This window comes from Astatotilapia calliptera, chromosome 7 (assembly GCF_900246225.1).
Source record: "Astatotilapia calliptera chromosome 7, fAstCal1.2, whole genome shotgun sequence".
Classification (NCBI taxonomy): Eukaryota; Metazoa; Chordata; class Actinopteri; order Cichliformes; family Cichlidae; genus Astatotilapia; species Astatotilapia calliptera.
Window position 1 is genome coordinate 10563638 of NC_039308.1, and position 26604 is coordinate 10590241.

The window sequence follows — 26604 nt, forward strand, 5'->3', positions numbered from 1 at the left end:
GTAAAATTCATATTTAATAAATATTAATTGTATTATTAATTTTATTAAATGAATCAGTTACTGGAGGTATGAAGATTAAAGTTAATGATGGGGTGTCAAAATTGTTAAAATACAAGTAAGGTAATTGTTACATAAATAAACCTTCTAATACAGTGATGCTATATCAGTTTCAATAAGGAGAATAGTCTGTGTTTCTTGGATGAGGTGGCAAACCTTCAGTCTTGTCATAAACAAATATGAGTCATATTTTGCTCAGTATTTTTTTCGCTCAGTTGTCAGTTTTATAGCCACTGAAATGATTAAAATGTCCGTATAGACTCTTTTTCGTTTCAAGGGGAGGGTCTATGCCGGATGGCGTGCTTTTATTTTGAAGGTTTGGCAGCTATTTATGTGGTGACTGGAATTGACCGAAGGAACGGCAGCCTGTGGCGCACTTGGCGGCACACTGAGACAGCGCACCAGGACTCCGTGGATGGACAAATCCAGTAGTGGACTTCCTTCACTGACAAGATTAAGACCGGATTTCTATCGTTCAGCTTTTCTTCGCATTTAACAAAGGCTCACTACAACCGTCGCATTTGAAAAGGATTTCTCACCCTGGGAGTGCGAGGCAAAGGGACTTTGGAGGTATGTGTGTACCTGCGTAATATTGTAGCCTACGTGGTGAGGACCAAATTGATAGTCTGGGAGTGAGGTCATTTGTGAAAAGTGAAAACGCTGACTTTCTGGCAGATTTTCATCTCTGAGGACTGAAACTTTATTTTAAGATTAAAATGTAAAATTGGTTTTGATTTGCATTTAGAGTTAAATACTTCGGTGTGTGGCTGTTGTAGGGTTTTAAGGGCTATTAATGGTCATGCCAACGAGCGCACTCACAGAGAGAAAAGTGCCATTTGCGTGGTCTTGGAGGCAGATTTTAATCTCTTGAGATTTCATTTTTGGACATAAAGGTGTGATTGTTTTACTGTCTCTCCCTGTCTCTGTCTCTCTGTGGGTGTTCCTGCATGTGCTCGTGTGTGCAGCTGTGCCTTGAGCGGTCCGGCATTACTTTCGGTTTCGTTAGGTGCGGAGGGTATTTAATGCTAAGAGCTGCTTTTTTTTTTCTTTCTCTTCTGTTCTTAGTCTTTTTTTTTTTTTTTTAAAGAAAATCTTACATGCAAGTGTGACAGTATGGGCGTATTGACAGTTTTGCAAGCCTGAGTTATACAATCAGTGGCGACATCTCAAAACCTTGCAGCAGTTGCCACAGCCTAGATTGTGAAGGATAGAGGAGCCTTATCGATCTCAGAGGGGAGCTTGGGCCCTCAAAGCACAAGTAACCTGCAGCTAAACTGCACAAACATCTGCGTCAGATACATTTCAACACTGCAACAAACAGGAGAGGTGTGTGAGTAAAAGGTGACTTATCTTTTGTGCCACGCACTGACTATTTTTCCAGCGGTTGGTTGAAGTCATTTGTTGATATTTGAAGCAACGGATGGGCTCAATGTCACAATCCTCTAAATGCTGGTGACATATTTTACCAACAGTGAAGTCACTGAGGTGTGATGTGAGACTGAGGAATGCTGCAATGGATATAACAAAAGTTTTATCATCAGGCTGCGAAAGATAAGGATGAGGAGGAAGGTGAGAGAGGATTAGAAAAAGACACTCAAACTATGTATAAGTCCCGCATAAGTACCCGTTTTAATGCCTTTCTCTGGTGTCAAATAGACACGCTAAAGTATACTGAGAAAATGTTAGTGATTTTACAAATTAGAAGCTGTGTGTTTAGCCACAGAAAAAGATATTGGATAGAGGCTTACCAAACTTGGCCTGAAATGTTTCTAATTTTCTGATATATATTTTTTTCCTGTCAACGAAAGCAAAGCAGCAATGGGAGGCAGGTGGGACTTAAATCTGAGTCACTACATTGGAGCTGTAAGGCAAAAACGGCACTTGCTCAACCGGTGTGTCAAACTGGCATCTGGCACCAGCCCTGTTATTTATATACTGAATTTAATATAATATATCAGACATGCACATTTGCTATTGCAGCAGGAGTTCTTGAAAAACCTTGTCTTTCATTGGAACAGCTAATGAGAAGATTGGTCTTCATTGATGATGGCTGTTTGCAGTTTGTGCTCATTTTCTGAGTATTTCTGAGGTTTTAATAACAGCATAGGTGCTGGTGCCGCTTTGTGAGTGGTCTGAAATGAAGTTCACCTCTGTCCAAGTGCAGTATGAAGCAGATGTGTGTACAAAGTACTGTAAGAAATCGAAAGTGTATTTTTTGTAAATGTGTGAGTGTGTGTAAACTTTAGCTTGAGTTTGGTTGACATTGTGTTAGGTTGTATAAGAAACTGAATGTTTCTGAAAATTATTACTTTAAAGCACACCAAAGGGCAAACAAAAATTATGCAGCACACTCGTCTGTTTGAAGAAAATTGAAAAAAAATCTTCATTATTGTCACAGAAAGCCTTATAATGAGCATTTGGACCTAGAATGATGGCTGTAATTTGGTTTTTGCAAGAGAGTATCTGGTATAGTGTGAGCTTTTATCTGCTTTGAAACAAACGCCACTTATCATATAATTTCCCTCCATCATTTTATCAGAACAAACGGGTTTAGAGCTCTTGTTGAGACACTGTGTTCTCTGGAAATCTCTCTCAAAATGGATGTATGATGTTTAAGGGCCATTTCTGCTTGCCTGATGGCAAATTGATGGTGTTAGCCAGGTTTTCCTGCCACTTGATACATTTTGGCTGAGGCCCGTTGAGCACATGAGCAGGCTTTGCTTTGACAGTTTAATTAATTAATTTCTTTTTTTGAACTCACAGATTTTGCCTGTGTGTTTGTAAATTAGTTTATGCAAAGGACTCAAATAGAAATGTAAAAACACAGTCATAACTTTATATATATATACACAACTTTGACAAACATTTGAGAATCACCATGTTAAGCAATATCTACCCAGACATTACATTTGGTTCCATTTTCAACAACTTGACTAAGTACCACAAACACAGAGCAGCTGGTCGTGTGGGTTAGTCATCCTTGCCGCACAGGAGTTTTGGAATCTCTACAAGAAGCTTAACTTTCACATTGTGAGATGATCGGGGGTGACGCAGCACAAAAACACTACTTTCTGACTTCATTATGTTGGATTCTTTTAAAGCTCCTAAACCCAGTGCAAGCATTTGGCTAAATAGCCATGCTAGGAAAGCTTTACAACTGGCAGTAAAAGTCACTTGGTGAGGTCCAGGACTTTGGTCTAGACTAAAATATCTCAATATCTTTTGAATGGATGGCCATGAGATGCTATGAAACAACTTCCCAGTTATGTTGGTCAGATCTTTCATTTGCCCTGGAACACACCCCAGTATTTAATATATAGCTTTGAACAAAGCAAATGTTTTGGGCACTCTTGGTTATTTTTAAAGTTCAACCTGTCATTGCTCTAAAAAAGCTTTCCCTGCAGAGACACTTGTTTTTTATGATTCTTCTTGGAAGTAAGATACTGGACTGAGGTTGGGACCTCTGACTGAACTGCTTTGATTGGCTTGTCTGGGATCATTGTCTTGTGGGAAAACAGATCTACTCAGTGTCAGTTTTCTTGTAGGTTCAGAGCTCTTGTGTGCAGTGTTACAGTGTGATTAATTGGCTGATTATAGAGATTTCTTTTTAACATTTTCACCTCGTCGCTCCTTAAAACCAATTGTTGCTACTGCTGTTTGCACTGTCTCTTTATCATAAACTTGTTTAGCTAGTTGGATATTATGTGCAGCCTTTGCTAGGCTAAGTAAATATAAGATATTAGGTCATGTGTATGTGTACTGTTTGTTTAGAGCAGCAGCTAATTTTCTTGTTGCACTAGATGTCAGGTGTCACCAAGCTAAGCCAAGAAGCAGCTGTTGAACTTGCTTTCTGGTTATACGAGGTGTGTGTGAAGTAAAAAGGGAAATCAGGAAATAAAATGTGACATTGTGGAATAAAAGAGTAACATTATGAATGAAACATAAAGATAACTGAAGCTACATGTAGGAACCAAAGCCGTTCGTTCAAACCTTTTTATGACTACAGATAAACATGTGAAAACATTTAGTAATTTTGGTTTTAAATCTTAATGTCTAATGCTCGACTGCTTTTTGTTTCCTGTTTCAGATTGTTTCAGCAGCCATTTAAAAGATCTGGATGATCAACAGTACAATGAGGACCTAAAGCTGGGAGTGCGTCCCACTGAAGGCACAAGAGTTTCAGACCACAGTGTTACTGCAGTGTGTGTGTGGCCCGTCCAGTCTGTGTATTTTTACATACTCACTGTGTTGAGTTCAAAGCCCTGTGGAGTGAGGAGAGGACTTAAACCAAAGAGTATGGTTCAGCTGTCCACTGCAGTCTGCCTGTTGGGAGGTAAGAGGCATGTGCAAGTGTGTGTGTGAATCTTGTTTTTGTGTGTTGTTCCTGTTCAAAGTTTGCAGACGGCTAGAGGGGCTTTCTGTGCAGATATGCGATGACGGTATGAGACACAGTGAAACTAGAAGGGAAAATGACCATGGCCTCATTGTTTTTGTACTTTGCTACTTTTGTGTGTTTTCTTTCACTCCCTCTAGGTCTGACTCAGTTATTTTCATAGACGACGATTGGTCAGATTTTTGTGGGATGATGACTTCTTTTGGTCTAATAATATTAGTAAGAGTAGGTTTCTCAGAATTACTAAGATGAAGAATTGGGCATTTTTCCTAGCAGAGTGAATCCCTGCAGACACCTACAGGTAGAAGGAAGGATGCCTTTCTTCATTATAGGCCTTCATACTGTGTTAAAGCACGATGTTGTGTGCGTGCGTTGTCTGACGTGTGGGAACTTGATTAAGGTTTGTTTGTTGGCATGTCTTGCAAAAGAACCACGAAACTTAGAACAGTGTGTTTCTGTAACATATCGTTCGGTGAGTGCAGGAAGTAGTGGCACACTAGCAAGGCAGTGACCAGTTCTACATTTGAAATACAAGTTTGCATTTAATCGCCGATGTCCTCATAGATTTGCATTTATGACATGATGTCACAGGATTTGGCCGGGGGATTGTAAGGTTGCTCTCTGCCCAGTGGCCAAACAGTCTGATATGCTTTCGTGGCACATTTCCAGACTTTCGTGCCCAGACGTCATGATGCATGAGATAATGTTTAGATTGGGATGCCTGAGGAATTTGTATTAGAATTTTTTTCTATTTCCTGATGCAAATATTTTTGATTGACTGTAAAATACACTCGGTATACATGTAAAGCATCATTTGCTAGCTGTAAAGGTGAGCTGATGCATGCAGTGTAAACTAGGGCTGCCACGATTAGTCGACTAGTCACGATTACGTCGACTATCAAAATCGTTGACGACTGATTTAATAGTCGACGCGTCGTTTGAAGCTTTGTAAGATCACAAAAGACGCAGTAAGTAGTAGGATTTAAGAGTGTAATAACGGACTGAAACAGAAGATGGCAGCACTGCATGTACAAGGATGCCAGCTGCCGTTAAACCCCGAAGAAGAAGAAGAAGCTGTGTCCCAGAATTCATAGAGCAGCCCAGCTCAGTTTCCAACAATGGTGGCAGCTAGGTAGTTTTAATATTACTCTTATTATTATTTCTGGGTCACAAAATAAACGTTTAACATATTTTCAGGCGAGAATGTAGCTGTGTAAACCTCAAATATCTGCTCAGTTTATCAAGACACCACATATTTTCAAAAGCTCGATAGCTAGCCGGGGGCAAGGCTCACTAGAGCCCGTGAGAACAGCGGAGTCCCAGCAAATCGTTTTCAAACCCACCGCCGTCTTTCGCTACTCAGGTTAAACATGTAATATAAGTCACTTAGATAACTTAATGTTATTGTTTGGCTTTTTTTAGTATTTTATTTGTTCCTGAGTAAATCGGTTTGGCTGAGATTAAAGTTATAGTTTTTACACAGCTGAATAAACATCAAGCAGACAGCTGATTATCAGAAGTGTGAGATGCTTGAGAATATACTCCGGTGTCCCGTTATATTTTAGATAGCAAGGAGTTTATTAAACTTCACCGAAACAATCTGCAAATTTAATTAAAATTTAATAAACTATCATCTTGTCTTTATTTTTAGTTAGCACAGACCTTAAACACTTAAAGCTTTAAGCTAATGATAGTTATATCAGAGCAGATGCATGCTGGTGCAATAAGCTGTACGCTGTACGTCCAGTGGATGCATGATCTGATTAGTCGACTAATCGCAAAAATAATCGGTGACTAGTCGACTATCAAACTAATCGTTTGTGGCAGCCCTAGTGTAAACCTAAATAAAGTTGCAAATAGCCATTGTTGATTATTGTGTGTCTTGCATAAGGTTAGAATGCTATTAAAACCTACTTACCTTTTCATGAATGCCTGTCTGTTTTTTCCCATGTTATGGGTTAAAAAACTGCAACATCAATTTTAAATACTATTTGTCAGTTTCTTTTTGTGAACAGTAACAGAAGGTCTTCAGGGTCTCAGCCCTTATGTCAAACCTGTCTATCTGTGATTAATGCTAGTGTCAAATACCCACTGCATTCCTTGTAATCAAAGCCCAATCCTGGTTGCATCATGGGTGGGCCACATGCCTGTAGTCATTAACTCATCAATACTCTTTTTCTACCAGAAATGCTTATGAAAATAACCTATTGGTTGTCCTGATTTTGAAAAGATTGGCTGTATTGTATCAGGTTAATAAGACCTGTAAATAGTCAGATATTCAATTTGTTTTTGTTTGTCTGAGAATGAATACTCCTGAGACAGCCGAGGAGATTAACTGACGTGGCAAATGACCCCAGGCTAACCTGACACCTGACCTGACATGTAGACACTCATATGTATGTATACTTGTCAAGAACTTACAGAGGAAGTGTGAGAATCGTGAAACTTTTCTAAGATTTACTTTGCAGATTGTCCTTGAAATCTTTTGTAAAGTGAACATGTGGGTTTGCTGCAAACCAAAAAAAGCATTGCTTCTCTGGAAAATAGAGCATTGCCTGAGAATATACGTGTCAGAACCACAATTGTTACCACTTTGGTCATTTGGTAATCAACAAAAGTAAACTGCATACTTTGAGAAGGTGTGCAGAAAACATTAAAATATGCCCAAAGTCAAAATTTTATAAAAGATCCAGTAGATATGTTTCAATTGCATGAAAATTAATGCAGAAAAATGGAAACATATACGGAGGAATTTTCAAATTTAAAGTACCATGCAAGTAGGATTACTAGTTTTTATCAGCGTTTAAAAAGAAGAGCAGTCATAAATCATTAAATATAAATATGTATTTATGTGTCCATATCTAGATACAAATACATAACAGAATATCCTTCCTGGCACACACACTCAAAAAAACAACAGCAAAGAAAAAAGATGGGTGAATTCATCCAGTTTTCGATTATGCTGCATCAGCATATTTAAGGAATACACTGACTAGCTAAATGCATGTCAAGCTCTTCTTTTAGAATATCATTCTTTTCAGTTTCCTTGCGCCCTGGGGCCCATGTACACCACCTGCAGGCATTTTACAACCACAAGTGATATATGTTCAGCTTTCATCTATCTTGCCAACCTTGTAATAGATATGTAATCCTTATAATAAATGGGTTTTAGACGCATTACAGCAACTAGAAAAAAAATGCAGACAAATTCTTACTCAATCTCAGGTGATGGATTTACTACAATTTATCACCAAAGCAGTCAGACATCTGTTGCCTATTGGCTTTGTATGTCCCTGTAGTAATATCAGAACACGGTGTTGTGTGCAGGGAACCTTTACATATTTCCTGATCACAGTAAAATACTTCAGGTACCTTATTGTAATGTAATTTTATTTAGAAAAACTGAATAAATTATTCAAATAGCTGTCACTAAGTTTCAGGTTTGCTATGATTTTGTACTTGGTCAAAATGAAAAGACATTGATGTCTGGCTGGATGCTGAATGTACTTTTTAAACCTACTTGTTTAGCTGCTGTTAAAAAATGTTAGTTCAAAATTTAAGTAGTAACACTTGAAGCTTCGTAAAAGCAGTTAAATGGAGGAGTTGCAATAGAGAGAAATGGGAAACTGTCAGCACTTCATTATTAAAGCATAAACATCATCAAATGTTTGGCAATGGCTAAAAGGAAAAGATTCTTAAAGGCTAAGCTGCTTAATACATCACGTATTTTAATTAACCTACTATTAGAAATTGTAAGAATTGATAGCTAGTTAAACCAGTTTTATGTATTTTTACAGTGCCAGCAAATACAGTCTGTGCTTCAACCTCTTCTAGTGCAAACACCTGAATATTGCAAGAGGGACAGATGACATCTGGTAAAATCTGTGTGGTTTCTCAGTGTTTTGTTGTAGAAAATGAAAACATGGTTGTATATAGACTGTGTGCAACCGTAGCCATGCTCTGAATGTTTGCTTACTGACATCCTAGTTAATTATTGTTAATTTAAATTCCTTTAGTGGCAGGAACACTTATGTTCTTCCTAGACTGTAACTGAAGACTTGCTGCCACAGCACACATCAGAGGGTTGTGTGTTACATTTTTCAACCACAACTTTGCTGAGATAAACAGTGCACACACCTTTGCGATTGCTTGACTAAATCCCATAATGCTTCCAAATAGTGACAGAAACATTTTCCTTTGTTTACAAATTCTTTAAAACCAACCAACAAACAAAAAAGACTGTGGGCAGTTTATAATCAAAACCATAAGAGATGGAGCCCTAGTGTCATGCATTGCGATATCTGTCCCCATTACAGAATTGTGTTATCAGGTTAAGAGGAGGAGGAGTGTTTGTACTTTTGACTGAAAATGAAAGTCATACCTTTAGATTTTTAAAATCCCCTGGCTTATTTTAACCCCCCAGGTTACCAGTAGGTACCTGGTACCTGCTGGTAACCTGGCCCAGAATCCCTGACCTAGAATCTTCTTACTGTGAGGCAGCCTGCACTGGCCATAATTAAAATGCATGTTTATAGGGTTTTGGAAGAAACCTGGGGTCACCGAGCCCTTGAATGTGGGGATTTTGGTGCAGAGAGCTGGTTCATTAAAAGAACTCTGAAAAAAAATTATTGTTTTATAAAAACATGTCTCCACTATCTTGACAACGTGGAAAAAAGCCAGTTTTGATTGAATGGACCAGACTCTGACTGTTAGGGTTAGCTGTTAACCTTGTAGTGTGCAATCTAATTGCATACCCTTATTAAGGAGCATTCACATTTTAAACTTGGAAAGACCTAAAGAAAATACTCAAGGGTTCCTTGGCCATGACTGTGGGAAGCTTGAAGGTGATTGTAGCCTAACAGTTCTCATGCTCAGGAATGCTTTATACTTGGTAATATACAAGGCACTCTGTCAGAGGAGGCGGGACTTTTTGGTTTATGTATGTAAACGTCCAGTCATAGATATAATGTGTTTTAAATTTGTGTTTTGGCTCATCCAAGCAGAATGCATGGGAGGATAAGAGTTTAAAAACAAGCATAGCATACCATAGCTTAGCTTAACTTAGCATAGCATGGCATAGCTTAGCAAAGCATTGTTTATTTTTCCACTTAGAGGCAAAGTCCCTGAGATTTATTAAAACTCTTTTTTGAAGGATTGCAAAGTTACACTTCGGTAGGTTAGGCAATGCAGATATTTTTTTCACATGATATGAAGATATGAGCATTTTAAAACATTTAATTAATAAAAAAAAACCTCATGAGTACATCATAGTAACACTTAAATGAATATAAAACTTTGGTGAACATTTTGTTATTAAAACAGATCAAACTAAGCCACAATTGTCACATAGAAGAATAGAGTAAGAGACTGAGTAAAGTTGGGATTATACATATCCGCAGACTTGGACAGGACACCTTTAAACACTGACAAGAAGTCATTCCTGTTAAGCTGGGTCAGAACTGTGTCTCTGTGTGGAGATTGGAGGTCTGATTGAGGCTTACGAGACGGGGAAATACCAAGATGCCCAGGAAAGTTGACGGAAGAGAAGATGGGTTGTTTTTCTGATTAAATATGGACTATAGACTTTACATTCTTCGTTTGACTTTTACATGCACAAGTACACAAATGGAGTGCCAAAAAGTCAAGTAGTGAGGGTAGAAATGCTGCAGAGCTTGATCTGTCAGGTACGCAGGCTTCTTGCAGAGCTGTTGATGATTGAGTGTCAGGAACAGTGAAAGCTGGGGGCCATGAGGAATGAGGAAGTAGGAAAAAACACATACATGCCTTAGTAATGGGGTAGAAGGATACACGCAATATCACAAAGACAACTGTTGCTTGCTCTTTAACTCAAAGACCCTGTAGGTGTGACCCACACATAAACAAAGAGCACCTTTCTCGGAAATGAATAGATAACAATAACCAACAAAACCAACAATATTGTCAGTCTATAATTATATAGTCCAAAAAAGGTGAAGCTGAAGCTTCAACCTGTAATGGCTCAAACAACTTCCATTAGAAAATGAAAGCAAAAACATCACAGATGAAAAAAGAAAAGTATTTATACGTCATCCGACAATACAGACTTACACTTTTTATATTTAAATATTAATCTGGAGCACATTTGTTTTCAGTACTTCACTTTAGCAGTCTTGGTAATAATTGATTTTGCTTTGTTCATTACATTTGATTAGGCAATTTGTAATCTACCAACTCCTATAACTAAAGAGATTTGTTGTTTGTCTATAACTAGTTCTTTATCTTAAATGCTGACTCATTAAAGTTCTTATAATAAACTACTGTATCGCTTAAAGTAGGAAGTTCCTGGGTTCAGCTCAGGCCTTTTGCTTTTCAAACCTCTCATTGTGTGTTCACAGATGTTTCTTCCTGCAATTCGAAGACATGCAAACTCACAAACTCTAACCTGCCTTTGAACATCAGTGTGAATGTTTGTCTTTGTGTTTTATCGCTGTGATGTCTAGGGGCATGGTCCAGCTTATTTCCTCTTCCTTCAGAATTTCTTTGATGGGGTCCAGCTGTGCAGCAACTGAATAGGATAAGTGGGAGTAGAATTAATGATTGAGAAATGACATTTGGGAACACACTGTGTATAGACATAGACATTTGCCTTCTTGGTGCTTTTCCAAAATCAGGGAAATCAGGTGATATGAGCTTTCCTATTGGAACTAACACTGGCAGCCACAGTATCCCAGTTTCGGTTCTTATCTTATCTACACTGTAGCTTACTCATTTTAGGGGCAGCTGAACCCATGTAAGGCTTAATTTTCTCGATGAACTGGGAGACTTGTGTCCATTGTGTTCTAAAGTGGTGACTTCACTAATTGGCCCAACTTAGAATGGCGTCAACGTGAAAAGCAATGGCGTAAGTGATGACAGTTTTAGTCTGATAACCTGTCTCAGTTTGGATTTTTCCATTGCTACACTTCATTTTAGTGCATGGATTTCAGTGGGCTAGGATAATGTCATCTCTCAAGCTGGTAACTGCAAACTTATTGGTAAATTCTGATTTCAGCAAAATCAAATTAAAAGGCCCCAAATAGAGCGTAGAACTGCCTTAAGGGGCCGTTTTGAGGCACTGGGGTTCAGTCTAATTTATTGGTAATTTAAAGGTGGGCTAACAATGGTGGGTTTGAATTTCATCACCTAGAAATGCAGCACTCATTTATGTATTCTTGCGCATTAAAATCATAGTTTGTGCTGTTTTTTCCCAGTTGGTGTGGCTTTGAAACTAAATTAGTATTTAAAGAATTAAAAATGGCCTTATTGTAAATAGCTATTATCATAAGTCTTGTTAAGGCTTTTACATTGAATCCACTGCCTGCTGTCACCTATGCTTGCAGTCAGATATCATTTATTACACTATCATTAAGAGACTCTGAACAGTTCCATAAAAATGGTCTGTGTTTGACTCGAATGTACTTATACATTCGAGTAGAAACTGATAATTGGTAGAAGTGGAGCATAAACTTTGTTAAATTTACAGTAATTTACTGTAACAGAACAAACAAGAAGGGATCGACTTTAAGTTGTCTTAAAAAATGATAATAGCCCACATTTAAAACTTAACTTTATAACTTCTTTTTTAGACCATAAGTACATAAGCATAAGCATTAGTTTTGCATACAAACCTGATGTTCTGTGACGGATGACACATGTGGAGAATATTGTGGTCCAGGGAGCAAAGCAATAAAGTGTCTCTAAACAGCAAAAGGTACTTCAGGCATTAGTCTGGTAATGCTTTAATAGTGTTTGCAGTGAATGGAATTCATTTAGGGGACCACTCACATTACACAACCTGCTGGGTTTCTACTTTGTCTGCTACTGTAAGGCAAACCTGTTTTGCTGTGTATTCATTTTGCATTCAGAACCAACAGAGTGAAACTTAATCTTAAAATCAGCTGGATACTACACTAGCCAAAAATGAAACAGTAGAAATTAATCCAATGAGTTTCACACACACAGGCAGAGTCGCAAGCATTCCCTCGTGAATAGCACCAACATGTGTTGACATGTAGGTTCAGATACAGGAGCACATTTTATGAACCATGTACACCCTCTTCTAAATAATTTAAAAGGAAAGCACAAGGACAATGATGACGTACTCAACAACTGTCTGAATAGAGCTCAAAGGATGCAGGTGTGATTATTTAAGCCAAAGGAATTCTGTAGTATGTGGCTTTTACATGCCTCATTTCTTTTCCTGAGCTTTGTACCTTGAAAGAATTTGAGACTGAGAGAAGATTCTGGAACTGGCACATGTTCAAACACATACAGTGGAGTCAAGTATCCATATGGTTCTTTTCATAGAAGATGTCAGATTTTGAGAACTTCATTTTAATCTCTGACGGTAGAGAAAGTCACCTTTTTTTCCCCTTGCAGAATAACCCGAGTAGAGGTTCACACAAAACGTGCTAAGACAAACTAGATCAATCATTTCCTCAGAGACCTTGGGACCTTTCCTTTATTGTCACCAGAAGGTGTAAGTTTTCATTTACCCGGGGGGCTTTTTTAACAGCTATCAGATGGATAAAAAATAAAAAAAAGATTTGTCCTGAAGCTGTACAAGAGAACAAGCTGGAAGATCACATGGAAAGAATAACCTTACTCACTAGAATAAGTTTAAGTCTAGTAAAACCAAGATTTAAGGAGTTCCTTCAAGTGCTGTTTTTTCAAATAGTTTTACAGTAAAGTTGCACATTTGCCTTTCTGTGAAACCTTTTAGGACTGGACTATCCCCTAAGCTATAGAAAATCATTGAAGGGTTACATGTTTAAAACAACAATGCATCATCCCCACAAAGCAAGTACCTTGACTGTAATGTCTCACTTAAATCCTCCATTATATGTCTGTATTCATCCTATTACAGTAACCTGTTACTTTGTAACTTGTTAAACCAACACTGTCCTTTTGTACAGATTTAACAAGAGGTATGCTAAATTGTAATTGTCTTTACCCTGTGACCAAGAACATACTGTACAGACTTAAAACAGGCTGCCTCTTTGCAGTGGGGCCACGCTCACCATGTTATTAAGACTAATCATCTTGTCTGTTCCTTGCTGTTGGCTGCCCTGTGAACTTTCTTAAGTTGTGGCTAAAATGTGACCCTGTGCTGAGAGTTAAGTTGTTTGACTTTTCTCATGAAAGTGGCTTTCTAAACAGCTGACCCAACCGTTCATGCTGAGGCTATAAATGAAGATGGATGTATAAAAGCAGCTGCGTTCATTAAAGGCTTCGAATATATGAAGTGACTGTAGACTCTTATGACAGTGTCGCCATTCAGGTATGCTGCATATATTCATCAGTGTATCAGATCATGTGATTTTAGAGTCATAAAGTATTACTCAACCAAGAGACATGACAGGGTACACTTTGCTCCACAACTAATCGGAGCTTACTGTCTTTTACAGCTGTCATGTTGGTATTATGACATCCAAACATCTAATGTCTTAGAAGTCCTACTAGTTTAAAAGAATTAAGGCCAAAGTTGATTTTAATTCATGTAAAAAAAAAAGACAAACATGTATGTTATTTCTTTATGAATAATAAAACATATATTTATTGTTCTTCTTCTTTGCAAACAGCATATTCATTACATAAGACAAAGTAATAAGTTACGAGCACTATTAGCATCACTGTGTGATTAACACGTGTTTAGAGATATCCATGACAACACATTGCAGTGACCCCCAAAGAGCCACTGCACTAAAAATGTTTAGCACAATTAATTTACAGACAGCAGCGTACACATATATGTAATGTAGACGTAATTTTTGTCATGCTTTTTGACATCATCCACTACACATAAGACATATAACATATAAGTACCTGAGTTTCATAAAAGTAATTTAAAAAATATGTGTAGATGTTGATATTCCTGGTACCCTATGTAGTTTATTTTTAATTAAACTAGGAGCAGTTAAGCTACAGAAATACATATGCCATGGTCATTGTAGTAAGATGGTAATTACTATACGCTACACAGTATTAGGTAGTTTTTATTATTATTATTATTATTATTGTTGTTGTTGTTGTTGTTGTTGTTGTCAGGACATGGACAAAAACAATAATCTCACAAATGAAAGGATACCTTATACGAAGTTTTGCTACCAGCTAATTCCCATCTGCTCAGACCCTTTGTCAGGCATACACAGCACACACAGTTGTCATTGATGAGGATCCCTAACTCCAACCATAACCAAAACTCTAATCATAGACAATCAGAACATATGGCGTTTTGTTTATGTAATTTTCCCAAGTCAGAAAACAAAGAATGAAATAACTAGACTCATCCCATCAGTATATAAACAATATAATAAATCTGGGTGATAAAAGGTAGGAAAAAATGTAGACCTCGTTAATGCTGACGTCAGTTATTTATTTTAATCCATTCTTTTGCATGATATGAAAAGAAATGGGCTTAAATGAAAAGGGTGGCTGGCCTTGACGCTATTTCCGTTTTGCAAATTGGTTTAATGGTGCATGTGCATCAGTGTTAACTTTTTTAAAAACAAACATCTGAGTACTAGTTTAGGTCCTGGAAAGGTAACATTTTGGTGTTGTCTAAGATATCACAGTGGTGATAGCATTGTGGTTTCCAGTCCAAAACCACATGAGCTTATGAAGTAAGTTCTTTGTTTTAACTTGAGACCAGCAGGCGACACATATGTTGACAGAAGGAAGCATCACATGTATGAAAACACATGCTTGACACAGAGTGAGTTTCTAATAATTCTGAAAATAGCTACATGTATACAGCATCTCAGTGTGTTACTCATCTTCTTGATGTGCTCTCTAAGGTATTTAACTTCCTCCGTTAAAATTTAAATGTTAACTGATCATGTAAAAGAGTCACACTGGGAGCAGGGAAACATACGCACATGCACAAAAATGTTGCACATGCAAACTGCATCTGAAGAATTTCAGCAGAGCCCTGTGAAAGGGCGTTGTAAAGAAATTAACTGTACAGTTAATCTCGTGCTGTGTGACTCTTGTTTCCATAGGCCTGTTTTTGATAGCTCCCGTTCTGATGGCCCCAACGCACTCCAGTATGTGCACACCACTGAGGACGATCAACGACAGCCTCAGCCACAGACGACGGTACATGGTGAGACACTGATGACATGACTGCAGGCATGTGGCGTGGGGTCAGTGGTGCAGGGTTTAGAGGAAAATGGAATTATTCCGACTTCTTCCTAATTTGGGACAAGCTCCAAAAACGTGTTCTTACAGTTCCCATAATGAAACTTGATATCACTGGCATCTTAATACATGTGGGCTCAGAACTTGTATGTGCATGACAAAAATGCTGCAACGTAAATTAGCAAGGTTTTTTAAACAAAACATAGGTAAACAGATTATTTATCGAGTGACTGACCCACATGGGAACGTAATCATAATTAGAGCATTTATATCTTCCCTGTGTGGGCAAAAACATCGAAAATCGAAATTTCTTTCCATGTGTCAGGTCAAATAGTAAATTTCTACAAAACATAAAAGAAGTAAGTTGGGTTGCAAAATCTATGTGGTAATTTTTGTTTTGCTTTTTCTTTCCTTTACAGAAACACAACTTCCCCATCGAGTACACCATCAAGGTTCATAATAGGGAAATCTTTAGACTGTCAAATATCAGCCGAATGGTAAAGTCATAAGACAACCTCTGTTTTCTATATAAATATTTTGAGAAGGTCTTGCTAATAAAGTCTGAGTGTGAATGGTGATGTGATGAGTTTGTCTTTTTCCTCTTTTTCCTTCATCAGAAGTTAAGAACAGAGGGGTTGAATGACCTGGTTCTCCAGAGGCTGTGGTTTCAAGTGTATCAAGGTGTTTTAAAAAAGGTAAGAACAGAGCTGTTACTAGTGGAACCTGTTTGTGTTGCTGGTTGCTCTGAAATGTGGATGTGTCGTATATCATTTGTTTGTCTAAGAAGAGCTGATGAGAGACTGCTGGGGCCATCGGCCCATTAAGCTAATTAGACATTTAATTGGATGTAGACAAATGCATGACGCACCAGTTAGTCTCAATTTACAGTAATACTGCAGGGATATAAAACCTTTTGCTTTGGAATTATTTATACCCTTGTTTCTTTTGTAAAACGTATTCATACCCATAATCTTTTCGGTAACTTGTTCTTGTACATGTCAGAGGAGGGGCGAGAGGGGCCTTAAGATAATTTAGCTATCCTAAGTTAACTTTATGGCTGAGCAGGCGGGCTGATGGAAAAATAAACACAAAAGGAAAACAGATTTTTCTACCCTAAGGTAACTCATAGCACCAAATCATAGCAGTCATGTGGTGACTAGAGACCAAAGAATTCCAATGTAATTTTGATTTGTGGCTTTGGCAGGCAAAATAAGAATTGGCTGCTGAAAATGGGTGGGTACCAGGTTGAGCTGATTCTAACTTTGCTGGAAAGCGGTTAAAGAAACTACCAATGCGAGCAAAGGTTCACATGACTGACATGTGAAGGGGATGCAGAGCCTGGAAAACCTGGTGCCATCCTGTTTAGCTACACAGCAGTGTGGCTTGAGATGTGGACACAGCTTAAAGTCCAGTTTACATGTGAATGTTTGCTTGGTGTTTAAAACATACTGTCAGGACAAGCCAAAGGAGGCAACTTCAAGCACTTAGTGGTGAACAGAAAATATCAGTAAAAAATCTCCACACTAAGTATAAAAGGCTTCATGTCATGCCAAAGAAATGTCAACGAAATAAATAAAATCTGTAAATTTCACGCCATTTTATTCATATTTCAGGACCACAGACAGCTCATAGTCTTCTTTTTCAGCATGCTGTTCAGTGAACTGGCACATCAATTGCCGCTTACGCTGAACACAGAAAAACAAGTTACTACACACAGACTGGGCCGTAGAACTTTTTAATTAAGCAAATTCAGCAACCACTAGATGTACAATGCAAACAAGCATCAATTTTGTTTTTGTTGGGCATGTTCAGTATGCACATGTGGTCCGGGACAGATTTTTGGCTGATCCTCGATTAGATGGGCAGATGATGAAGTTTACATCATGCTGACCCATGGGGACACATGGAAGCACAAATGAGCTTTAACTTTGCAAGCTAGCTCAGACAGTCCATCTGAGACCTTGACTTCTTATCACATTCACATGACAAACTCCTTGCACAACATCAGTCCAACACACCCTGTCATTTAAGCCAGAATTTTTGGTTCAGTCACTTGCTGCATGCCTGTACATGCCGCTCAGGTTACCACCCTTGCAACCACCCTTAACATACTCCTTCAGGCTGCTTTGTTACCCACATGACATTCATACAATTAGGAAATGTTTGGGAAAATTTGGAAAGATTTTGTGCTTGAGTAACATGAACTAAACCTGCGGGAAAACGCTGTCCACCTCTTGCCTATTGTGCTATAAAACTGAAAGTTCAATACCACCTGTTCCTGTTGAGTGCCTCGATGCTTTTACGTTTGGAGGGGGACCAGTTTCTACAAGCACTGTCAGAGTGGTAGTGGCTTTGACTGGTGGATCTGTTTTTGTTTTAGTTAGCACTTTCAATTTTATTTTATTTTATATGTAAATGTATGTACTAGTGATTAGTCCTACCTCACCAGCCTTGCTACCTCAGTACTACTGTGTGTTTAAAGGTTTGCCCAGAGCCTTGGAGATTCTAATCTATGAATATAGCACGTCTTTGGACTGCTAGTTCATTTTGTGAATTTCTTATAAATAACACTGATAGTGTTCCAGTAATAATAGTTCATAATAAATGGTTACATTTTCCCTTAACACTGTGTAGCATTTAATTATTTTATATTAAACACTTTATGCACTAACATTTCCTTGCTGAACAAATCAACACCTTTAATGCTGTATAAACTAAAGTCAAGTTGAATTTTTAGATCCTCTGGGTTTTGCCAACCAGACATCCTTCACGTCCTTACACAGCCGAGTTGGAAAGACGCTTCAAGGATGCTCAGGCAGTCTTTATGCAGTCACATCCTGCTGAGGTAAGTTTCTATACAGCATGCGCACCAGAGCTGCAGTTGATGTTAGGTATTAATGTTGCTTTGATTGTATTTGTTAATATTTAGAACCTGGGTCTTTTCTATGTTGTAGTGTTTAGTCAAAAGTAAACATTCCAGACCTGTTTATTCAGTTTAGACAGCTTACTAAACATCTGACAATTTAGATTAATTTCTATAGCTGTCCTGCTTGTAAGTTTAGTTTAGTTAACATCCCCATTAGCCGCAGCAGAGCAGCAGATATTCTTCCTATTTCCGAGTTTCAGCAGACAGTAGGTGAAGAAATCTGACCAAGTCTGTGAACATAATTACATCCTGTTCTTCTTTTTGTCCAGCATTTTCTCTTGTCCTCTTGACTGAGTAAAATGGAACATTTGGTACAGAAAGGCGACCTGTCATATTTTCCAGTATCATATTTTTGGACCTTACATAACCCCCAAACCAACCACATTTCATTATATTTGGTAGGAAAATGGAAAATAGGTGCACCAACGTATTGAAACATGAGTAAATATACATCAAAATACAGTATATAAGACAAAAACTGGGTTTATATAATTCTAATGAGCTCCAAAGAATTGTTTGGTATGACCACCTTTATTTAAAGCTTATTCATTCAAAGCCTTCTTTGGATTTTGGCTGCCTGTTGTTCTGTTTTCTGGCTTCAATAACATTAAATCCTGAGAGACCAATCCATGGCTAAAAGAGTTTCAGAGTGTGTTTTTCTGTCCATGTATGCTCTGGCAGTGTGTTGGGGATTATTTTTTGATGCTGAAAAATCAAACCTCTACCAATCAGATGATTTCAAGATGATATTCCATCAAAAAGTCAAAAAATCAAAATTAAAATTGGATCAAAATCTCAAAACCAATTTTAACAAGATCTCCATCACCACTGGCTGAAATCCAACCATGGCAGAGCATCCAATGCACTTTACAGATGACCGTAGACACCAGAGGTGTGGACTCGAGTCACATGACTTGGACTCGAGTCAGACTCGAGTCATTAATTTTATGACTTTAGACTTGACTTGAAAAAATGTTCTAAGACTTGTGACTTGACTTGGACTTTTACACCAATGACTTGGGACTTGAATTGGACTTGAACCGGTTTACTTGAAAAGACTTGATATTTTACCCCAAATATAAAATTTAACATGCATATTATATAGAGATTGAAAATGTGACGTCATTCACGGGTAGAACCGCAAAGGATTCTGGGAACTCGTGGCAAGCGGTACTAGCGCACGCAGGCTTTCAATTAAAATCAGTTATACAGCGATAAAAAGAAACACAAAAATGTCAAGAAGCTGTTGTATTATTAACTGCAATAGCCGGTCGCATGACAGCCACGGGAAGCCGACGGGTAAAGAGATCGGTTGTTATCGGATTACGTCGTTGAAGAGAAATTGTTCAAGCCATGTTTCCGAAGTAACAAAGACGCGACTGGATTGCAGCCATTCAAAGATCAAATATAACGTCCCAGAACCCTCCAGCTCACAGGTTAGTCTGCTCCAAGCATTTACACGAAGGTCAGTGTTTTTTAGTCGTTAAGACGTCATTTTCATTACATAATTAGTGATATAGGTTACAAGCAAGTCTGGCGCTGAACAGAAATTGTCGCGCTATGCTCCTTTATTTATTGTGCATAAATAGTGAATTGTCCTGACACAATATTGCGTTTCGCTTCTGTTATTATGGTACATTGACAAAAACATATGCTTTTATTCACAGGATAAAACAGGGTTTTTGTATCACTAATTGCCCAGTACGATTACAGCATACAATATTGTTGTCACTGCTACATTTCTGTAACGCTACCAGAAATTATTTCCACTACTAATTAATTACCGTTGAGCTCAAAGGTCCTATTAATAAACGGTTAAGGAATGTGTATTTATGACGACAATTTGTGAGACTGGTAAACTTATGATACGTACGATGGTCTTTCGTTCTACACGGTGCATTTCAAGGTCCTGTACCCATCCGTCGGTAAACTGTACCTGGGCTTGTTGCAGTGACCGGAAGTTACTAAACTTCATGAGTGTATGCACTCACTCCAAGAACCGTATGATTATAAATATGCATATAAATATGCTAAGATGAGATCATGACTTCATCTAACTAGCAAATGTTGTCCAGGCTACGTTGGTGATACAGTTTTTTTTAATGTGTATGATATTTTTGTCATGCGATTTTAAAGCTGGTCCTACAACCGCATCCAAGAATAACATGCAGCTTATCTCAGAACTGTCGGTGAAAATTATTCTTGGAGCTAGGTTTAATTGAGCTGCATTTTAAAGAGGTGCAATTTCACAATTTGTGTATATTTTCTAAGTTCACTATTTTGTCATGTGTTGAGAAAAACACAGATTTTAAAATTACATGGTCTAATATTTACATTTAGCATAACTGCAACATTATTTTTTCTTTTTTTTTTTTAAAGACTCGAAAGGACTTGAAATTCAAAGTTTCAGACTTGTGACTTGACTCTGACTTTTACACCAGTGACTTGAGACTCGACTCTGACTTGCCTGACATTACTTGAGACTTGACTTGAGACTTGAGGATAAAGACTTGAGACTTACTTGAGACTTGCAAAACAATGACTTGGTCCCACCTCTGGTAGACACTCACTGTTGTACCTCTCTGCTGATCTCCTCTGTATGCATTGGTGACGATTTGAACCAATAATGTCACATTTGGATTCATTACTCCAAAAGATTTGGGCTGATTCCAGTCCTTGTGCAATTTGGCATACCTCAGCCTTTCATCGCTGTTTCCCTTCCTTAAAGTGGTTATGTTAGCTATCTAGTGACAGAAACCAAGGAAACTAAACCTAAACAACAGTCTAAAGGGGTCACTTTGCACTTCCTTGGTTGTAACAATGAGTTTTATATTAAAAAAATATAAGGAAGAAAATAATAACAAGGATATATTTTCACTCTCTATCTTTAAAGCAGTCAGTGGTTCTTCATTGTTTGCCTGCTCCAGTAAAATGGGAAAATCCACCTGTTAGGTTGTAGAGAACTGTGTGGAGGAGAGCCTGTTTGAGTCAGGTGCACTGGTGGTTCACTCGACCAACAAGTTGAAGTCTGACATTACCCTCTCTGTGTTTTATTTTTTTCCTTCTCATGTTCGGTGTACGGACAAAGTGGTGAAATCAGCCCGCATGCCGACAAGATGCGATCAGCGCTGTTTTATGTGATCTTAAGCTGTTATTTAACCTCCAGTTTTATCAGGATTAAGTCTTTCTTTTCACAAATTCCCAACCAGCTTAAAACATCACAGGTTACTCTATTACAAACATTTTCTGAAGCATGATCAGAAATCTTAACATCTCTCTGGAGGTCAGAAAGGAAGAAAATCTCCACGTTACAGTTGGGCTTTTCCCCCCCTCACTTCTATTGGAGGTAGTAAAAAGTATCGACTAAGGTGAAATAATGTGTTTAGTCATAACAATTTCCACACCAGTATGCCAAAAGAATTATTATAACAAAAAAAAATAAGGTTTCCAAAAGCTATATCATGTCTTCTTAGGGGGCTAATGAGTTTTTGGTCTGTCACACACATCAGCCAATCAAATGAATCCCATCCAATCCAACTTTATTTATATAGCACTTTAAAAACAACAAAGTTGACCAAAGTGCTTTCCAATAATAAAACAGAGATAGCAGTTAAAAACCATATATTAAGCAGACAGAGAAATAAATATAAATAACAATAAAATAAATACAAGATAAATACAAAATAAAAAGAAGATAAAAATAAATCTGTATACATATTAAATACATGAGTAAAATAGACAATAAGATTTACAATGAATAAAATTGACAAAATAAAAAGATTAAGAGTGACCAACAGCTGACTAAAACTGACTACAGGCTGACTCTGGTCCTACTCCTAAAAGCCTTTGAAAAAAAGTGTATTTTTAAAAGATTTAAACATTTCAAGTGTTGGGGCCAGCCTAATATGGAGGGGCAGTTTATTCCATAATTTGGGGGCCACAACAGCGAAAGCCTGGTCCCCCCGGTGTTTCAGTCTTGACATGGGGACAGCAAGGAGTGACTGGTCAGTTGATCTGAGAGACCTTTGTGGAGTGTATCGGTGAAGAAGGTCTGACAGGTAAGAAGGCGCCAGGTCATTTAAAACTGTAAAAGCAAACAATGCAATTTTAAAATGAATTCTAAAATGGACAGACAACCAATGTAAGGAGGCAAGAACAGGGGCTCACATTTGTGTGTCCCTGTCAACAGGCGAGCAGCAGCATTCTGGACCATTTGCAAATGTGATAGTGAAGCCTGATCAATACCAATATAAAGTCCATTACAATAATCAAGGCGAGTGGTCACAAATGCATGTAAAACTCTCTCCAAGTCACAAAAAGAAATAAAAGGTTTTACTTTAGAGAGCTGCCTCAGCTGAAAAAAGCTATTTCTCACCACTGTATTTACCTGAAAATGAGAGAAAGGTGGCATTAAAAAACATAAAATATCTCACAGACATGCTGATAGATGTTAGGATTCCTCATCATGCTGCAGTAAGAAAGTTAACTATGTTTGTGACGTAACCTGCCACATACATGTTATAAACTGATAAACCCCGATAAAACTGGGGGTTGAATTACGCCTTTATATGACATAAAATAGAGCTGATGGCACGTTGTCAGGATGCATCTCGTCTGCTCTTCTCTGACCTGTTTGGTCTGTCCACCTGTCCTTTCAGTTTGTCTGCTGTAGACAGCTCTTTAGGCATGTCACTTCTTCTTTTGTCCACCGCTTGTCAAGTCTACTTCATATCCCAGGCCTTTCAGTTAATAGATCTTTGGGAATCATCTTGTCGGTGCAAAAATGCTGTTTTATGCCAGTCAGAGTGTGCTAGCTTTGGGTCTGGACTGAAAATGACTGAACAAGCCGACTTTGAAAGTCTAGTCCTGATCGTTGCTGGATAATGGCTTTGCCATTATAGCTGACCACTATAATGATTGAATGAACTTTCTCCTGTAAGGGTTAGGGTTAGGGCAGAAAGTCACTTTTACTACTGTGGGTATATTTCCCTTTAATTTTTTCACAATTACTAGTTAACCCAATAGTTTATATTTTCCATTAATTACCTTCCTGTTATATCCAAGCATTGTAAAATTTGAAGATCCAATTTTAACATTTACCAATCCAAAAGCTTTAAAATTGAAAAACTGCTAAATAAGTGAAGTTGGTGTTAAACAGAATACAAAAAGTTAAAATTCAGGATACTCCATAAATACATAACTGGCAGACCAAGTGAATCTATTTTCCACAAGTCGGTGTAAAAGGACAGGTCCCGAGTTTCCTTTTAAAGGAATCCACACAGTTGGTTAATTTTAGGTTTGCGCTCAAAGCAAAGCATAGGTTAGATACCAGAGCCTCAAAACTCTAATCACCCTGAGCCCTTGGGTGGCTGCAAGGCTGGTCTGTACAGGTATGAAGTGTGTGAAATGAAACTTTTGGAGACTAAAGGTCAACCTGGACAGCTGGCTGTAATATGAATTAAAAGCATCTGCTGGCTTTCTCTGAATGGAAATGCAGGGATAATGTGGAAAAGATGCGATTTATGGTGATCAATCTTACTTTTTTTGGTTTATCAAGTAAGCTTTTGTACTATTTTATCAAGTCACATAAGTGTATACAGACCTTATAGCTGCCAGTGTCACATTCTAAGATAGAAGAGATTTTATTCTAATAACACCTTATTGATCCCTATTTTTTGATTCAGGCTAACTGACTCACTATGTGTTTGTGTTTTTTGTGTGTTTAGGTCTTCCAAGAGGACCTTCCAGAGAAAATCCAGGACATTTGGGATAGTTTAACAGAAAAGCCTGAAAACATGCCAGAGTCTAGTTGGCGATTTGCTACTCCAAAGTCTCTCTTGGACAACTTGTGCCGCACCATGTACTGCCTCTTCAGTGAATGCTTTTCCAACGCAGACGTTCAGGAAGACTGTAAGTATAAGACAGGAAATGACACTGTAGGCTGTAATTTGTTTAAGAACCATCCCATGTCAGCTTTTAAATGGGTTCATTTCGTTAAGATGATGTCGGGTATAAACTCCCCAAACAGCTCATTACATAATGTCAGTCTTGATGTTAAAGAGGCATCAGCATTTGTTTTTCAGATTTTGGATTAGCTAAGATTCTGCAGATGTTTCCTGTCAGACAGGACTAAATATTTTATGAAACTCAGGGATGATAGAGTGGAAGTACATTTTTCAGTAACGTAGACTTTCCAGCAAGGAAGCAAGTGTCAAATTAGATGCCTTATAAGAAGGCTGTGGTTGGGAATCATGACAGTATACACACATTATTTTTTGGGTTCTAGCACTGCTGTGTTATGTAAGTGTCCTGCCTGGAACACCTAGCCAAACTTTTGATGCTCTGAGTTGTCCTGCAGCCTTTGCCAAACCATTTGGATGAACTGTGTCTCAAGATTTTGATAAAGTGAAATGATTGAGCACACACATGCACAGAAAAACACCGTTTGCATTTAACTTTTGTTTAAGACTCGCATCAGCAACAACGTTAAAACCACCTGACAAAACAGCACGAGAGGCAGAGTTTTTCACTGGATGACACAACTCCAAAGGGGATTTGTTTCAAAAAGGTCTCGGATCTGTTCTGGCATGATCTTTCACTTGCCTGAAAGAGAAGTTATATTGTTATACTGATTTTGTGGCAATAAAACATGATGAGGAAAGCTAATGTGTAAACGCCTAAATGAGTTTCTCTTCTCATTTGTTTTTCAGACTGTGAAGTTTCTCATTGGCGGAAAGGCAGGAAGAAAGACATGCAGCCCGAAAGCTGAGAAGAAGCAAGCGGAGTCAAGTTGTCCCTAGTGATTAGGGATTAGTATTATTTCCCTTGAGCTATAGGGAGATGGGTAAAAGGACAATACACACTGAAATGAGAGTTCAGACCTGATTTGTGAACATCAATAAGTCTTTTCCAAATCTGCTATATAGAGCTAAGATTATCCAGAGTTTGTCCTCATAACTCTGTGTGTCAAAGCAGATGGAAATTAAAGACATAATATCTCTCAAACCTTTGTGAACCTAAAGGCTTTCTGTTAAATGACATCAAATGAATTTTTGAGTAAAAATGCCAGCTCATTGTCTCTTGGCATCCTCTCAGATTAAGATTATAGCGTTTTTGGATCAGATTTGCTCATGTTCACAAATAGCGACTGAACTGATGTGTGGTCAATATTTTATCTAAGGTGGATTCTTTCTAAACAAAGGGTTAATGCTCACCTGCAGCTTCGCCAAACCACTGCTCAAAAAGTTGTGATGCGTTCCTGCGAGTCTGTGTGGTTCACGTCAGAGGCCGAGGACAGATTGGGAAACTTCAGCTGACTTTGTACATTTGCTAGAATTCTCCTCTTTTGAACATCAGTGTGCTAAAGCAGGAGCAGTGTATATGAACTCCAAGCGTAAATGCAAACTGATAACTACTGGTCTTATTCTACAGTTGTTGACTGTACATTTTTATACAGCTGCCCAGACTGCTTAGCCAAGGCTGTTGAAAAATGTGTGCTCATTTTGGCTCCATTTTATGTATTTTTTTCCTATATGTTTATTATGCAAAGAATGAGATTGGAAAATGCATTCATCTCCCTCCATCCAACCTATGCATTTTATACTTGCTGTAGATCTCTTATGATTTTTTTTCATGAGGCAACTATTAAATAATTTGAGGACTTACTAGCTAAACAAAGCTCAAATGATTGTTAGCATTTTAAATATGAAGTTAAATCACAGTCAGATGTTGTTTGCCCCATAGTTAAGTTATATTCTATAAAAAAATTAATAATAATAATAATAATAATAATAATAATAATAATAATAATAATAATAATAATAATAATAATAATAATAATAATTGACACTTCTGTCTGTTGTCCATTATCTTGAGTTACCCCTCACAGAATTTTAACTATGAACATGTTGGAAATGCACACAAAGACAGTTGCAAAACCGAAATGTAAAATTCAGCTCAGTGTAGTTGGAACATTAGAAATCTTGTGGGATTGTTCTCAGCATTCAAATCATTTTCAACACATCCATACTGAGATTTAATATCAGGTTCCTCTGCCATTTTCTTTCTGTCA

The 26604-nt window shown here is 37.8% G+C and overlaps 1 protein-coding gene across 2 annotated transcripts; it reads left to right on the plus strand.

Annotated features, from left to right (window-relative positions):
- The first annotated feature begins 407 nt into the window (after positions 1–407).
- il34 (interleukin 34) lies at positions 408–26327 on the plus strand. Of its 2 annotated transcripts, none has more exons than XM_026172984.1 (8): positions 408–627; positions 4145–4390; positions 15469–15572; positions 16027–16104; positions 16225–16302; positions 18345–18452; positions 24260–24443; positions 25244–26327. In XM_026172984.1, the coding sequence occupies exons 2-8, from the start codon at positions 4354–4356 to the stop codon at positions 25300–25302; spliced, it is 648 nt and encodes a 215-aa protein (XP_026028769.1). In that variant the 5' UTR covers positions 408–627; positions 4145–4353; the 3' UTR covers positions 25303–26327. The 2 variants fall into 2 exon arrangements, with proteins under 2 accessions (XP_026028769.1, XP_026028770.1); XM_026172985.1 differs by lacking the exon at positions 408–627 and adding an exon at positions 1528–1626.
- Positions 26328–26604: the final 277 nt, after the last annotated feature.

Bases quoted from the DNA above. Each gene is read 5' to 3' on its own strand.
- il34 (XM_026172984.1), top strand. From the start codon at position 4,354: ATGGTTCAGCTGTCCACTGCAGTCTGCCTGTTGGGAG. The intron at 18,453-24,259 runs GTAAGTTTCTAT...TTGTGTGTTTAG, and splicing joins TGCAGTCACATCCTGCTGAG to GTCTTCCAAGAGGACCTTCC. The intron at 24,444-25,243 runs GTAAGTATAAGA...TTTGTTTTTCAG, and splicing joins CGCAGACGTTCAGGAAGACT to ACTGTGAAGTTTCTCATTGG.